Here is a 17,033-nt window from a genome sequence, read left to right as displayed (position 1 = left end):
TGAATGTAAATGTAATCATTAGAATAACCAAGTGAATCCTCACAAGGGCTTCCATGATATGCATCGTTAACCAACCATTGCCCCCAGGCAGGCGCTCATTCCCACAGCCTTTCTCCTGCAATAATGTACAGTAATTTCTCTTACTCACCACTCACATGCTCATTTAGCAGCTTTCACTTTTTACCCTCTTTAACATTGTAGATATTAGTCTTCACCGACAGGAATTCTACCCCGTTGCCGTCCAATATTTAGCAGGTATATCTTAAGATATATTTATTTTCAGTCATATCTAGTGCGTGTCTAGCTTTCAAGCCTCCAGTTTCTTTTACCGTAGGAGCAAAGCGGACCACCCGAAACGAAAGAAAATGCCTCCTGTATCTTCACATCTGGGGAATTTGAAATGGAATGCTGTCTAGTTTGATCATGTTGTCTCTGCTGTCTGTTTCTGATTCTTCTCTGTATTGATATCACAAAGAATGACCCCCTTCAACAAAGTGAAAAGAGGCTTTATTTGACACGTTTGGTGTGTGTTTGTGTGCGTGTGTTACATCCAGTCAAGTCAAGGTTTGTTCCATTTGCTAGGAGAGTGTTACGACAAAGCTTTGTGCCATTGGAAGCCAAGGGCATTTCATATTACAGCTCTTTTTAACATAGCAGCAGTCTCCTTGACACAGCACATGATCTGTTGCTGAGCCATTTGCGGGCCAGATTGTTATCTCAAACTAAAAAAATGAATTTACTTTTTTTTATGTATGATAACCCAAGTTGAAGATTCATCAGGGATTAGCTTACCAACACACTAGACATCACAGCCCGCATGTAGAATGTAGCACTTAACTGTTGACCTGGTGTTGTTTCCTAGGCCCCTCTGGGATCAAGGGTCATTTGTTGTTACAGGATGTCAAACTGTGTTCTGGCACCTTCAGCAAGTGATCTTTCATAACCCGATTAACCCAATACTGACACAGCATGCCAACGCAGTAGCCCACACGATAACACATGCACACTCCATCCAGCCTCAAAGACAGACACACACACCCTTAACCACTGTTTGCACTCACAAATTCATTCACACTCATTCTCTGTCTCAGACACACAGCAGCACCCACAGGGAAAAGCCCATCTCTCGTCACTGTGCTCATGTAGCCTAATTACCAGCCCACTGACGAACAGTAATTACCCATGCTGCCATGCCACCATGAGGTTTAACCAAAGTGACAAAGTCATTAGTCTCACACTTCAGGCCACCCGTAAAGAGCTTTTCCTCTTCACACGTCCTTCCTGGTCCCCAAATTTTTCACAACTCCTTTTGCATAACCAACCATGTTAATTCCTCCTTTCTATTTCTGTCCACAGTTTGATGGTGACAACATGTACATGAATGACAATAACCAAGAGTTTAGGTCTCCAAACCAGGTAAGAAATCCCACGTGTTATATACATATATGTATATATATATACATACATATATATATATATATAGCTCTGTGTGTGTGTGTGTAAGTGTTTGCCAGTAAAAGTTTTCAATACTAACTGAAGATGTGGTTGGTTAGTTGTTTAGACAGTGAGAAGTTTTATTAAAACACTGTGGTTTGTGAGCCTGTCATAAAGCTAACAAACCACAGTGTATGATTTAAGACAGAAACAATTACAATTTAACATTGTCTTCTGTGCAAATCTGAAAACATTGCTCCCACTTAGTTATTATCTAACTTACAAGGCATGTTTTGTTTTGCACTATAAAACACAACACTTGAACACAAGACTAGTAGGAATGATTGCAAAATGTTTTTGTTTTTTTTGGAGCCACTGTTTCTACCACAATAGAAATGCATGAACTGGATCTTTAACATCATTTTTTTCAACTGACATTTTTTAGAATTTCTAAATATTTGAACTTTGATGTTCATGTAACCAGGCCATGCGTCAATATGAAGAACAAATGATTTGCCATTTTGGAATAGTGCAAGTTGCTTTAGTAGAAGATATCCTAAAACCCCCAAGTGATAGTTTTGAACAAGGCCAATCTCTTCCTAGCATACCTGCTAAAATCAGATAAAAAATGATTACTCTAATAATCCTCAACTCAAACTTTGCTTTATGATCAAATATTTACACAACAGACAACTTTTCCATGTACTCTTAGCTTCACTTAATGTTTTGTGCTAATTAGTTCATATTTTCCCCCTAAAAACTGGCATTTATCTAAAATCACAAACTTGAGCAAAATTGCTACTAGCTGTCTTAAGGGCTATTGAGGCAGAGTTTGTATTCTGATTATAGTCTCACATTGTACACGCTAATTAGAGTTTTCATCATAAAGTTTGTTTGAAAAAATCCATAGATTAAGTCATTGTGTCAGAATTCCCTTTTTGAACTGTTCGTTAATGCCACACATCTTCCAATGCAGTTTTGCAACAACATAGCTGAATGTCAGCTCCATCACTAGTTCATGATCAAATTTAGACATTGACTAAATTGTGCAGTTTGTCTGATCATTTATTACCCCAAACTTTTGGGCCAGAGCTTGATAAAAAAAAAAACAATATGCAAGGTGACAAAAGTACTTGTACTTAGAATTTATGCAGAAGACATGTCTAAAAACATTTTCCAATGACTTTGACCCTCTCTTGCTAAGTCAGGAAAAAATTAATACCTCATAAGCCAAAGTATCGCTTTGACATATGCCATTTGACAGACATTTTTTTCTAGAGCATGTTAATGTACCATTGGTGTCTTTAACATTAGAAAGATTAAACCATCAAGCGGACAATGTTAGTGCAGTGTCATCCCCCTGAGCCTGTCAGGTCACCTACAGATAAACAGCACTAACATTTCACTATGCAAGGCTCATTGAAGTTCTGGTTCCAGACTGAAGCAGCACAGTCACAAAGTCAGTGAGTATGACAGGCTCAGCGCTGACTGCTCCCAGCTGGTGGATGGGAACACATGGCCAGACATATGGCAGAATTTGGAGCTCTTGGATTTGTTGATCCAGCAGCGAGTCCTTCATGTTCTGACAAAACATGGCGATGTGGAGGCTCCTCATCAATTAGCACCCTGCAAATATTGTCAGAGAGTAACAGGATGAGACCAGAAGGCCTAGGACAGCAGGACACACACACACACACACACACACACACACACACACACACACACATACACACACACACACACACACACACACACACACATAAACTGACCCACACACACGTTTGATACCTTTCTGACACAAAGTTATTCATAAGCCATAAGCACATTTGCAGGTTGACGTCCTCAGTTTCAGTAAGGTTCAATCAATTACTGTACAAACTTTCCCACATGTACTGTGCATATGTTTTAAACATTACCAAAATCCTAGCATTTAATGGCCAATTCATCCAATAGAAACTACATACTTTGTTTTCTCTTGCCTGCTTGGTGCCTGGTAATGTCTACAGTTTTAGTTTCAAAGGAATGTGAGATAGATGCCTCTGAAAATTGCATTAATGACCCATCCATTTGTGTCAACAATGTTGCGTAGACTCAACACACATTTCCCTTAAAACATTTACAAATCTTGCTTTAAATTGATGATTTGTTGCTGGTACTACAGTAGATGTTGCTTGCAAATTGAGTGAACTGGACCCTTCAATGAAGCCTACGTAGTTATGTCATTAATCCTCAAACAATGTCTTAACCCTCAAACATCCCTTAGAAATAGCCGAAAAATGTCCCCACTCACAAAAAAATGTGCTTAATCTCTGTGTGTGAAATTTAAATTCATCCTTGCAAACATTGAAAAACCAGAACATGTGCCAAAACACACACACACACACACACACACACACACACACGCACACACACACACACACACACACACACACACACACACATTCATATTCTTGTAAACCCTCAAGAGAGGCACACCATCATCCAATAGACATAAGGTTGTCTTCCCTTTGATGTTGGGATTGAGTGAGTAGAATGAAGGGTCGAGTGGGAGCTTTAGAAGCTTATTGTCTACTTATAGCACACATCACAGAGTCTGAGGTCCATCGTTGTTAGCCACATTTCTGCTCTAATTATGTCAGTTTGCTTGCAAACACAGCTGCTTGCTAATTGGGATAAATGTCCAGCTTTGTAGTTCCTCTGCAGCAGCGGTCATGTGTCAATCATCTACTCCCACTGCAGGTTTGCAGTGTTGTGTCAACAAATACCTTCTTTGGGGATAAGACAATTTAGGCTTTTCAAAACATGTCAGTTGCAGTTGATGCTCTGCCAGTGCCGTCAAACAGAAGCTTAAACACGAGTTTTGAAAAGCCCTGCAAATATAAGAGTTCACAATTTGGCTTATGGTTTGTTAATCCATCAGATTGAAATTTAAGTTTGGAATGCACACTTATTACTCTTACGCTGAAGGTTGCACAGACCTCTTGCAACATGAATGAGTAAATGTTATTGTAAACCTTTCGACATATCTTACAATATCTGTATAACTATAGGCATCACACTGTTTTCAGTTTCCGTTCAGTGGTTTTAGAGCATGCCAAACCATTAAATTCTATACTTGACTTGTGAATATGTTGCAAAAAAAAACGTCTACTTATAATTTAGCATGTCCTCCAGTATTGGGAACCTGACCAGAATTAATGATTTCTGAAAATTTGAACAGTTCTTGGGTACAGGCCATGAATTTGCAAAGGTTCTGAAGCTAAAGGGTCTGAAGGGATAAAACAGAAATATCTTTAAAGCCACCACATCTATATCTGCATTTTCTTAATGCAAATTTTGTCACACTTATGGCTTTCGTCTTGTCATAATTGATGCTAAATTGTATCATTAGCTGTTCAGTACTTTGTTACATACAGTACAACCAGGCAGATAAGAGGTTTAAATATGGGCTCTATTAATGCATCAATCTGAAATACTGTCAGATGAATATTAGAAATACATAGCCTACATTGCGATGCGTGTAAATGTTTTTTTTTATGTGCTAGTCATTTTATATTAGATAGATATAGATATATTAGATATAATCACTTCTTCAGCTGTGTTTGTAAAAGCACAAGACGCAAAGATGCAAGGCAGTAACATTTCTACTATTTATTTTCTGTTTATTCTGTGTGCACAGCATTGCAGTAAAATGTTTATTCTTTGATTCTGAGGAAAATCCTCAGAGGTTTAGTCCCTTTACTGTGACCAAACATATTGTGAAAGAAAGCCCTTATTTGCCTCAATGCAGGGTTTAACACTGTGTTGCCATGCCTTGAGAGCCTTTACATGACGTTTGCCTGTGAAAAAGGTGCATGTAGCCAGAACAGAGACTCCTTTGTATGGATGTCTGGGGTCTTCCACAGCATACGTACTGAGGTAGCAGTTTGACACAGCCAGGGGATTGCATTACACATAACATCTCTTGGCTTTTAAAAAGAGAAAACCGCTAATCAGAAACAGCTTTACAGGGGCCGTTTACTGTATGCTCGGACACAATCTGTCCATTCAAACAAGATGTTTTCAAGCCTTTGAATTGTGTATGGTTTCTGTAAAGTACATGCACATATGGAGCTTCCAGACATTTTGATTACATTGATGTTTTACATTTAGATCATCTGCTGAGGTTTCAGCCTAAACGTGAATGTATGGGTGTGTGTTATTTTTTTGATCGCACACACAGGTCTGCTAAGGAAATTGTTTGTTGATTAAAGGTTATTAAATGTCTCTTTTATACTGATTGGCTCTAAATGTCCTTATACAGCCTTTGAATCACTTAGATAGCCTTGTTCAGGCAGTCCAAAATCATTCACACATGTCAAATGTATTTCATTAAGTGTTTAACTATGTGTACTGTAGGTCTGTTTATGGAAGGGTTAGGGTAAGGGTAGGGTTAGCATAAAGCATAAGCATAAAATTTGGAGGAAAACAAAGATTTTTTGCAACTATTACTGCAGCAAATGTTGACAGAAAACAACACAGGACTGTAGAGGATAAATTAAAAAGCCAATTCCCAAAGAAAAGCTCTATTTTTTCAGTCTAAGTATTAAGTTCTACATTGTCATTAAATCTGATGCCTATCTCATAAATACATACCATATAAAGCTGACTTTCTGCAGCTCTATAATAGCTGCATGAGAATGATCACAGCCAAAGCGAAATGGCTACCTTCAACCAAACCCACATACATTCTAATTTTGGACAATTGGTGTTCCTAATTTGGATTCATATCAGGCCTGATCTGTTTGAGTGACTTTACAGACTTGGACCTCCATGTATATTTCTGTGTGTACCCTATAATCAGTCTCTGCATCATGTGGATGCATGTCGGTGTATACTGTATGTGTGCATACGATAGATTAGGGAAAATTAGAGGCCAAAACAAGAAATAGATGGTTAGGGAGGAAGTTTGAAAGAGAAAAGCAGCCAGTGGCAGGAAGAGAGAGAGTACATTTGTGCACCTCTTCCTCCCTTGTGTTGTACTTGTTGCATTGTGTCCTGTGCAGGAGAGGAAGCTCTGGGGCCACATGGTCTTCGGAGAAGCAGCAAGTTTCAGCCTGTATGTGCCTTTGTGTTTTTCTGTTTTCAGGTGTCTTGCTGTGCCTTGTGTCTCTATCGATTTGGCCGGCTGCAAGAGAACAGTGGCTCATGGTTGAGATTAAAATAGAAACCTCACTTGTTGGAAAAAGTCTCTCCCTCTCTGTCTTCCTGCTTCTGTCTGTTTCAGTCTATTTATTTTTGTGTATTTCTTAACTTTGACACTTTCTTACACTCTCTCATTCTCATTATATATATATATATATATATATATATATATATACATATATATATATACACACATTCTGACTTTAAAAAAAACGTCCCTTTCTAGTTATGTTCTTCAAACAACCACATCAGAAGCATTGATGATCAGTAAATATAGCTTTTATAATATGACGTGTAGAAATGCATCAGAAGTGAAAATTAAGTGTAATTTTCCCCTTTTTTCAAAATTTGTGCTAACCTAATTTAACTTGACTGTAGCTTCATACTCAGGTGCAAAAGTGGCATCAATGATCTCATGTAACACTCAGTAAACCAAATAAATATAGATTTATCAACAAAAAAAAAAAAAAAAATAGTTAAATTGATTAAATATATTTGGAAATATACAGTTAAGGTATTGTAAAAACAATGATATAAATTGAGAAAAACTTCATTGTTAGATTTCAGGGAAAAATGCTGATAAACAAATGATTCAAAGAAAAATAGGCTATGAGAAGATAGACACCATGCACTCTGTCTGTCAATTTGAAGCTAGCATAAGGCGTTTATACACATCAGTCCAGAAAGGTGTCACTTTTGACACTTGTTCACACATGTCTCCAACAACTGGAAGTTTTCCCTGTTGGGCGAGAGGGCCTGTGTCCTCTCAGGATCCAGGCCATGATGTAAAAAGGATGCGCCACGATGGCGGATAAGCAACAGTCTGCCTTTATATCAATGCTACGTGTAAACGAAAGAGCAGAGAAAAACATACAGGCCAGCAGATAACAAAATGAAGCAACTTTATTACATCCATGAATACTAGTTTGATGCTGATGTGACAGTAGATGGTGTGCTTGTAATACTGTATAAACATAATCACCCCAACTGCTAATTTGCCTGAATATTACCTCCTGCTTTCACACATTGGCTCATCCCGACTCCTTGACGAAAATGTTAGGGGTTGGCAGGAAAAGTTCCCCAGAAAATTGGCCGCAAATTTCAGTAGTTCTTTGCATGTGTGAATAGGGCTACAGAGTCTGTAAACAGCAGGAATTGCTAGCCTAACTTTCTCAAATATGAACCTGAAGCCTGGTAGCTTAGCTGATCATGAAGACTAAAACCAGTAGAAAGCAGCTCTCTCAGCTATTTCCTAGGGTAAAACCAAGTTCTGTTTGACTGCAACAGTTCTTATACCAACACCATTTAATTCATTGGTCAAGCGAGACTCACAAGCTGCTGCTGTAGCTTCATTTGTTACATCTGAAGTGATGTCAAACATGTCTGTCCTCTTTAAAACAAATAGAAGAGGTCATTTTGCTTACAAGTTGACATTATGATGTTTTGTCAATCAAACATGAGTAGCCATCCAGATGTTCAGCTTGTATCAACGGATTAGCCCCCACACCCTATTCTCCCTCTTTTGCTCTCTCCCCTCTGTCTCCATCTCGTCCTCTCCAAGGCAGAGACACCTCAGTACACCCTGGCACTGCACACCCAATGTGGGCGATGCTGATGTGAAAAGGCACCATTACTTAACAGTGACTCACAGTGCACCATTATACCCCCACCACAACTGCAACACTCTCCTCACTTCACATACACCCCCCTCACACACACACACACACACAAACACACACACACACTCATACTTCCCTGAATGCGTTTCTCTTTCTACTTCTCTCTCTCCATCCTTGCATTGTTTCCGCTGCAAGAAAAAAGTTAGGGGGACAATGGAGACAAAGGATGAAACATGAAAATTGAGGGTCTAGAAAACGCCAACACACTTCTCACTGCCTCTTTGAGGCCTTACCAAGCCGTTGGCAAGGTTGTGCAAGTAAAGTAGAGATACATATGGTACAGTGCGTATTTAAATTTCAAGAGAGTAGACAATATTCGAAGCATAAAATTCAGACTGAAAACAGTTTCCAGCTCTAAACCAGCTGGGACGTCAATACCTGAAAACAATGCTGGAGGAACATAAGAGAAACATCAGCACAACATCCACGCCCGTGCTCGATGGGAATGTAAGTTACAGTTGTAACCAGGGATCGTGGGTTCTTTATGTAGGTCAGGCCCTGTCAACCAATAAGTCCAATTACCATCAGCCTCTGAAAGAGAGCAAGCTTTGACCTCTGATCTGCTTTCATGCAGCTGAAAGGGATGCATGGATGGAAATTCTTTCTGTGCCAAAGAGATTGGTTTTTAAAAAGATTATCATATTATGATAATATTGGGAATAGGAGGTCTTATTGAGTGTCGAAGACAGAAATCCATTGTGATGTGAGAAGTCAATATTCACATTGCTTAATATGAAAAATGAATCTTTCATCTGTTCTGGGTTTTTGTTTTTTTTATATATTGGAAGCTTTTAAGAACATCAAAACAACACAGTCCCACTCTTCTCAGCACACTCACTCAGTCCCTGCCCAAATGCTTACGAAAAGAGGCAACACCAAACCCACCCCGTGAAAAAAATTCAACTTATCAGCAGTGAAAGTGCACTCAATGATTCATACACTCTTTTAAGAGAACTTGAAACCTTGGTTCTATTTCGGTCCCGGCCTCTCCCTCTCTTTCTCTCTCTGCCCGCTGCACAAGGGATGGAGCAGAGGGATTTAGTGGGACTAAGTAGTTTGATATTTCTATTGGTTTTCCACGTGTATTTTCACTCTCTCGTTCCCTCTCTCACAGTGATCTTTCTCATCATATGGAGACCAAGGTCATGGCTGATTGAAATATAATAGAAGTGTAGACATCTGGCCTAATACTGTGGGAAGTTAAATCTATTTTAATGGCCCCTGCCGCAGTGGATTCTCTCTGATGCACTCTTGCGCTTCACTGACAGTAAATCACAATGTTCTCTTATTACCCTGACTGGAATGAGGGCATAGAGAAAGAACAATGAGGGATTCACATCATTTGTTTTCACCCCTCCCTTGCTTTTTCCTCTCCTCTCTGTGCACCTCCTCTCCTCCCATCTCCACTCCGTTTGCGACTCATAAAGCAAGGGGCTTAAAGAGTGACATCATGAAAATAAAAATAAAGGGGATTATGGGTGAGCTATTGTGCCATATGTGATTACTGGGGCTTCCATGTTCCCCAGGGGGGGATGAGTGACTACGAGACAACATATTTTATTTATTTTTTCAATTCTCTCTAATGAATAAGAATAGGAAATGTGGCTGAGACAACAGTATTGGTCCACTTGTTAAAAAAAGAAACAAAAAAGAAAACACAGCCTCCAGTCCAAACGTTAAAGAATGTCTATTTCTCTGTTCCAGTACAAAGATCAGACATATTTTTCACCCTTCATCTTTGATCTATAACTGTGATATTTATTCTCAAATTGAACTGACACAAATATGCTGCACATGGCCCTTTTTTCACACCTTTTCAGAATTCTCCCTTTGCATCTTTTTTTTAAGAGTTCATCCCCAATCCAGCACAGGTCCACCTTCATCTGCAAAGGAGAGGCAGGTCTTTTTTACCCGCCTAAATGAGATCCATTCTGATGTGACATTTGAGAGAATTACCAGTGCATGGGGGAGCAGGGAAGAGGTTTGCTCTCTTCCTTGCCATTGGTTGAAAACATAACATAGCCCACCTTTTGTGAGGCATGGTACGAATGACCCTGAGCTTCTATTGGTCATGGTGACCCCTCCCCTCCCCCCCCCAACCCCTCCTTGCACACTTCACTTATACCAGTTCAGTCTAACTCCCAGTCAGCCGGTTGGGTTGCTATTTCATTCTCCTCCTATTGTAGCAGCCTTATGCTTCTCTTGAAACATCACCCAAATGGAAGTCCTAGTTGTTTCAAAGTCAGGTCAGATAGCATTTGTGGACCCATGTAGGTTGATGTCATAATGTTCAATGTGCTGCACTCCTCAGAAACGTTCAACACCTGCTGCTGCTGATGATTTCTTGACCCTTTCTTTGCTCCTCAAGGTTGTTCCTTGAAGGTGAATTTAGAAATGAATGTTTTAAAGATTTACTGTTGCCATCTGTCTATCTTGAAAACACAGAGTGGACATGAAGACCTTTATGTATGCACTGCCAGCTGTTGTTTGTCTCTAAAACCATGATGCTCTGTCATATTTTTCACAAAGTAGCATATGGCTGAATGACTTTCCATAGGACACTGTATACTCATTCAAAGTTATATGGATTTATGACGCATATGAGGTTTTTTACCATTTAAAACCTTGTACATTTTCTTGAGGTCCGGAAAATCTTTGAGATTGTTGCTATAATAACCATCTAAGTCAGACAAATCTTGTTTTTTAATGATTTGACCTCCAATAGACTATATATATGACTTTCTCTATGCTGTACTCTGCAACACTTCAATTCACCGACTAACATATCATTGTCCCTAGATGAGCTGTCTTCCTTTAAACGCTGAGGCCAAAAACGACTTCACCAAGTCTTCATCTCATTTTCCCAACCGTTTGTGTCAAGAAAGCTTTTAGCTCAGCTGATACATTTGTTTCCACTAAGATAAATTAATTACTTGTGAAAACTTGAAACATAAACTTTTAACTCTGTTGCAACTCTGGTTGAGCCTTTGGTGTGGTGTGTGTTCTGTTCCTCTTGTAACCTTGTCCAACAGTAATATTGCTTTATACCAACACAAGCAGAAACCCACACTTCTACATCACTACAATGAGGTCAACAGTTAAAGCACAAGGGGTCAGCAAGAGCATGATTTTTAAAGCTGATGTTGTTCGTCAAGCTGAATAAATCGGCATGTGTCAAACTGGACAGATTAGAAATAGTAAAAGACAAGCAAAATGATTTAAGGAAACAGCTTTAGGTTGATTTCCATAAGTAGAGTATGCCTGGCACCAGAAGAAAGTAACTGGCTGGGCATTTGATTTTTATGGGCAGCCCAGACTCCATGCTCATTTTTCAGGCTTCTTAATACAACAACAGAGTCACATTGAATAATTCAATATGTATATGAAAAGAAACTGCAATGCTTATTTACTGTATGCTTTAATGAATCAATCCAAATGAATTCATTGTTACAGCATTATGAAACAAAAAATAATACAATTAACAATGACTGTGGCAGAAAAAACTATTTACACAAATATGATTCAATAAGATGATGGCCTAGTTACTGTAAGAGGCTGTTGCTCATGATGGGACTATTACAGCTGCAGATGCAGTTTGCAAGACAGATAAATAAAAATAAGCATTTTAAATGAGCATGAACTACCAACATAATTAAAGTAATACATGCCAACTAAATAAAAAAGTATGTGATAATGATATTAATCATGCTGATTTCTCCTGCAGGGCCTTATTCCTGGCACCATAACACCAGGCCCAAGTACAATAGTAATTCAAACACCATGTAGTAAGTGTTAAAAAGAAAGTTCTGAGGCTGAATAGCAGATAACATTCGTGCAGAGGAGAGTGTATTGTTGATATTACAATGTAGGGTCAAATTCTGTGATGCAGACTTTATTATGAACCTTATAGAAAGGCTTCATTGTGCAGAAAGATTTCTCTTTTAACTGTAGACATGAATTTCAATAGTCATCATGTTAACTTTTTAAAAGACAGATACATGCTACTTATTTACAGTACAAGTTATACCTTTAAATTAAGAAAAAGTATCTGTTGGCGCGGTTTGGGATAATTGAAGTTAAACTAAATGTAATTTGTTTTATTCAGCTTGGAACACTTTGGTGAGTTATTTATTTAAAAGTCAATTGAAGTCATTTTGTGCTTCATTCAAAGCAAAAGAGATCCTGAGATTCTTGTTAAAATCATGCATGTTGTTGTTAACGTGATTTAAGAAAATCAGAAGTCTTCACATGTTGTCAGCCAGGATCTATAAATAAATAAAAACTCACCACTGTCCCCATGGGGTGAATCATCTCCCTGTTTTAATTTTCCAAAGAACCAATTATCCTTTAAGCAATATGGAACATCTAAACTAAGTTATAGAAAAGATGGGGTTTGATGTTGAAGATCAGCTTGTTTACAAAAGAAGCTTGATACATTGTTATGAAGTTACAAAAAAGAACATATAGAATGAATTGATGTGTAGATTTTTCAAAGAGCCAAAGTAAAATCCTTGTCCATAAAAATTACAGATTTGCTTAAAAATCACCTCTGAAAGGTGAAGGTTAGGAGGCTGAATCAACATTTGGCATGTCTGTCGGACCCCGTTCTCTTTTATCCACTCCCCCCATGTCCTGAAAGACAGTATATATGAATTATTTATCGTTGAAAATATTTAACGTGTGATGGCCTTGTCCCGTGCCTTAACTTCAAGGGCATCATAGAAAGCTGTAAAGATAAATAAGAATCACTAAAGCAGTGGAAGACTTGGTAAAGAGTTAGGATCTGACAGCACTTACATTTTTTGTTTCATAAAACAATGTGTTTAATTACTCATTCTTGCCAGACAAGCATCATTCTCTCTTTTCAGAGATAAGAATGATTTTACCACACTGTGGAGTTTCCTGGCAAGAGTCCCTGTTTGGGCTTGTGACACTTTGTACCTGTGCGGTACCCCTACATGAACATATCCATGAGCAAGCAGCCTGCTGCTGTGTTTCATTAAACCAAAGAGTATTTTTTCCAATTATTAAGTTAATTTCAAAGAGTGTGTACAAAGTTCTGCAAAGGAAAACCTTGTTTATGTGCTTCTCTTCATAAATCAGTTGTGTAAGTGCTAAAAGTAAACCTATGTTTATGTTTCCCTGAAAAAAAAATAGTGAATTACAACACAGTTTTTTTCTAACTGTAACCAAGTATTTTCCAATTAACTAAGCAACCAAACCTTCACATTATTTGTGTCATGTTGCTGGCAGAGGCAGGTAATGTGGGTTTTTAAAAGGCAATTGTTAACTCCACATTTTCTATTATTTTTATACATATATATCACAATTAATTATTTTTTATATTATATCATTAGCTTCAGCTAATGCTTCTTTTCTATGTCAGATAATTTCATCATGGATCAACATCATGGATTTTTAGTTCTATTTTATTGTAGTTTGCAAGGTAACGTGTCCAAATATTTTATGAAACAAGATTTTCCAGTTGAATATCAAATAAAATCAAGTACATTTGTTGATTTTTTTGCTTTTTAAATAGCAAATTATCAGAATTATTACTGATCCCTTTTCTGTCTATTGACAAATTAATCATTGAACTAACATGTAAGAAACCTATATCATGGGAAAAGGAGTTGTCAGTGATAATATAACTGAACAAGCTCTGTGCAAGGAAGCAAAATAACACACCACATCAAGATGGTAAACATATTCAAATTTATATGTATTATTATTATTATTATTGTCTTCCTAATGATAGCACACATTATGAGACCTTTATTCTATCTTCAAGCTCCAGTTCTTGCTAGTGAGGACATTGTAGCTGCTCCTTGATGTTTCTTGCCATTTGTTTGCTAAAAGTATTTGTTTGCAAGATGAATTGCCGCTCTGACAGGCGAGATGACAGCATACACCAAGATGATATTGAATTGATTTCTGAAATGTTGCAGAACGGGACTAGTTGATGTGTACCACGAGACATGAATAATAAAAATTCTATTAAAAAGCTCTTGAATGGCTGACACTGGAATATTATTTGTGATGATTAATTTTCTTCAGTCATTATAAAGGGGAGTTGGCATCAGATTGCCTCCGACAAAATTGCTTTTCATTCCCTTGTGAATACCCTCAGTATGCTCTTTGAGAGCAGAAAACCATATTTCTCTGTGCAATATTATGTCAAGGCCTGGAAAGAGACAAGCACAGTCTCTATTCATGTATCACCTTATTAGTGCCATAAAATCTCTGCTCTTTTACCTGCTTTGGACATGCTGGATACATTTGATTATGAGGAATGTGAGCTTGTTTACTCAATTCATTTTCTGTTTCTAAAACAAAACAGATTGTCTTATAGAAGTACGATTATAAAATAGGCAATAAGTGAGTATCAATGGTGTTTTTCCACATAATGAATTTGATTAAGTGTATTTAAAAGCATGCAGGCTGACAGTTTGTTGCTTTAAAGCTGTCAACATTTCGGAGGCAAATGACTGTACTAGCAGCTGTTGTTGTCTAACTAATTTGCTGTGTAGTTTTACACTTTTGTAAGCCCAACAATTTGCATTTTTAATTATTTTCAAATTTCAGCGAAACAGCCTGAATCTAGCTGCGCCTCAGACTCTGCTGCAAACACAAATCTAGAGAAAAAAGGTCAACAGTTGCATTTAAAGGAAATTGTGAAGCTTTTTAATTACTCTGGAAATTCATTTTGTTGGCTGTTTTCTCCCCCGTATTGCTACAGAACTTTAGTTTGATATTTAAATGTGTTATAAACACAAACACTAGTCTGGATGGCTTGAAGCCCCTATAGTATTCAAAATGCAACTTCATTTTCTTTATTAGAGAAACAGATTTTTTTATTGTTGGGTTGTGTGCATGTGGATTATCCCTGTGTGTTCCTCCCACTTTTCTTGGTATGCAAATCACTATTTATTGACTCCAAATTGTCAATACATAAACGGATAAAAGTGTCCGTGAAATTTTCTTGGTGTTGTCCTTTGTTTTTTATTTGCAAAAAATGGATTGAAATAAGAGGTTAAGGATGAAAGAGTGCTGTTATTGCTTATTCATCCTCTTCCAAAAATTAACTACATTCGATCCTTTTCTTTCCTTTTCGTCTCCTTTAGAGCTACTCCAGTCAGGGCAGAGGCAGCAGTGGCGGCGGAGGAGCTGGAGATGAAGACTATGAGATCCCCCCCATCACGCCCCCCAACCACGCCGACCCCTCTCTGCTGCACCTAATGGAGCATGAGTCAGGTTACCCCTTCCACTCCCTGCCTCACAATGGCCTGCTAAACACCTACTCCTACCCTGAGCTGCCCGCCCTCATGATGTCCAACATGCTGGGTCAGGACACCCACCTGCTCACGGGGCCCATGCACTCGGTAAGTGCACCATTATTTCATCCGTCCATTTTTTAAGCTGTGGCCCTTTGTGAACATGCGAGTCAAGCGCTGTGGTACGCTATTAGTCTCTGTGGTCAGAGGGCGGGAGGTCAGTGCACAGAACATTTTCTCTGAAGGTATCACACGTTCATGTCACAGAAAGTTCAACCGTTCAGAATGTTGCCAAAAATATTGATCTTATGAGGCTCCACTCTAGCTATAAACTCTTTCAAACAGCAATAAAAAGGAAAAAATGATAAATTCTTCTCTATGACACTCTTAATAGTCTCGGATAATTCTCTCATTATAGCAAAGCACTCTTTTATAAGAGTGATAATTAGAGGCCAAGAAAGCTGAGACAGTCTGAGGCCAAAGACTGCACATGCAACATTCATAAATACAGAGCGCTGTTTCCTCCTTAACACGCAGACCTTTGCAGCAGAGCTCCTTTAATATCTATTCAGCTAAAAAAAAACACCCAAGATTTCACTGCCTGAAAGTGCATTAAAAAAGGAGCAGGAAACTTGGTACTGCACAATTCCTTTAGTTATGATCTGCAGAGCAAAACAGGAAAGGATGGAAAGAAGGGGTTTTAAAAGAAAATCTTTACAAGGTGGGGGGGGACTATCCCTTGTCAGCTCAAAGGGGTGTTCAGAACCCCCTCTCCCCCTTCCAGTAAAGGGACTTTTTCTTGTGTTAAACATGCTTCAGACCGAACATGTAAACACTGCTGGCGAACACATTCGAATGCTTTAATCATTGGATCGAACAAGCTGAATTATAGATGGCCTGTGTGCTGAATTATTCAACATTATATACTTTCATCTGACATAAATATTACTTCTTTTTTCTTTCTGCCCTCTACCGTGAATATTTATGCTTTAATATGAGCATCCGTGGCATTTATCCTCCGTTAATCAGGTCTTATGTGATTTTCAGAATCAAACTGCATAAGTTCCATTTTTTTCTGTGGGTGGTAGCTAAGGCCTTCATTAAAGCCAGTCTGCAGGATTAGGTCAGAATTCATGGGCTAGTGAGCTGAATATGCTCAGTGCAGGAGAAAGATGCTGTTAGTGTTAACAAGAACATTTCCTTTTTTTGTGGGTTTTGCAAATCCTATAAAATCATAAATTTTTTGATTTGAGTAGATGACAACATTCAAACTGTGCTTCTGAGTGCCTGGATTTAGTATAAAGAAGAACGTTTATGTGATAATGCATTCAAATGTTTGTGTAACAAAGCAGCCCCTTTTAGAGAATAAGCATTTTAACAGGAAACAGAGAAGGAGTGCCTGAGTCTTAAACAGCTTTTGTTTCACCTTTGCAATTATTTATTCTCAAATAGCCCTTCAGGG

General features: G+C 38.3%; 1 protein-coding gene across 2 annotated transcripts in view; it reads left to right on the top strand.

Moving 5' to 3' along the window:
• The window catches only part of LOC132989243 (thymocyte selection-associated high mobility group box protein TOX-like), a 74,116-nt gene that overhangs the window by 35,007 nt on the left and 22,076 nt on the right, over positions 1 to 17,033 (top strand). For both annotated transcript variants that reach the window (XM_061056721.1, XM_061056720.1), the window contains 2 exons: positions 1,357 to 1,416; positions 15,422 to 15,679. In XM_061056721.1, coding sequence (XP_060912704.1) covers positions 1,357 to 1,416; positions 15,422 to 15,679 — 318 coding nt within the window. The remainder of the gene's footprint in view (positions 1 to 1,356; positions 1,417 to 15,421; positions 15,680 to 17,033) is intronic.

The sequence above is a fragment of the Labrus mixtus genome, chromosome 15 (genome assembly GCF_963584025.1).
Source record: "Labrus mixtus chromosome 15, fLabMix1.1, whole genome shotgun sequence".
Taxonomy (NCBI): domain Eukaryota; kingdom Metazoa; phylum Chordata; class Actinopteri; order Labriformes; family Labridae; genus Labrus; species Labrus mixtus.
This window is presented reverse-complemented; position numbering and strand designations above follow the sequence as displayed.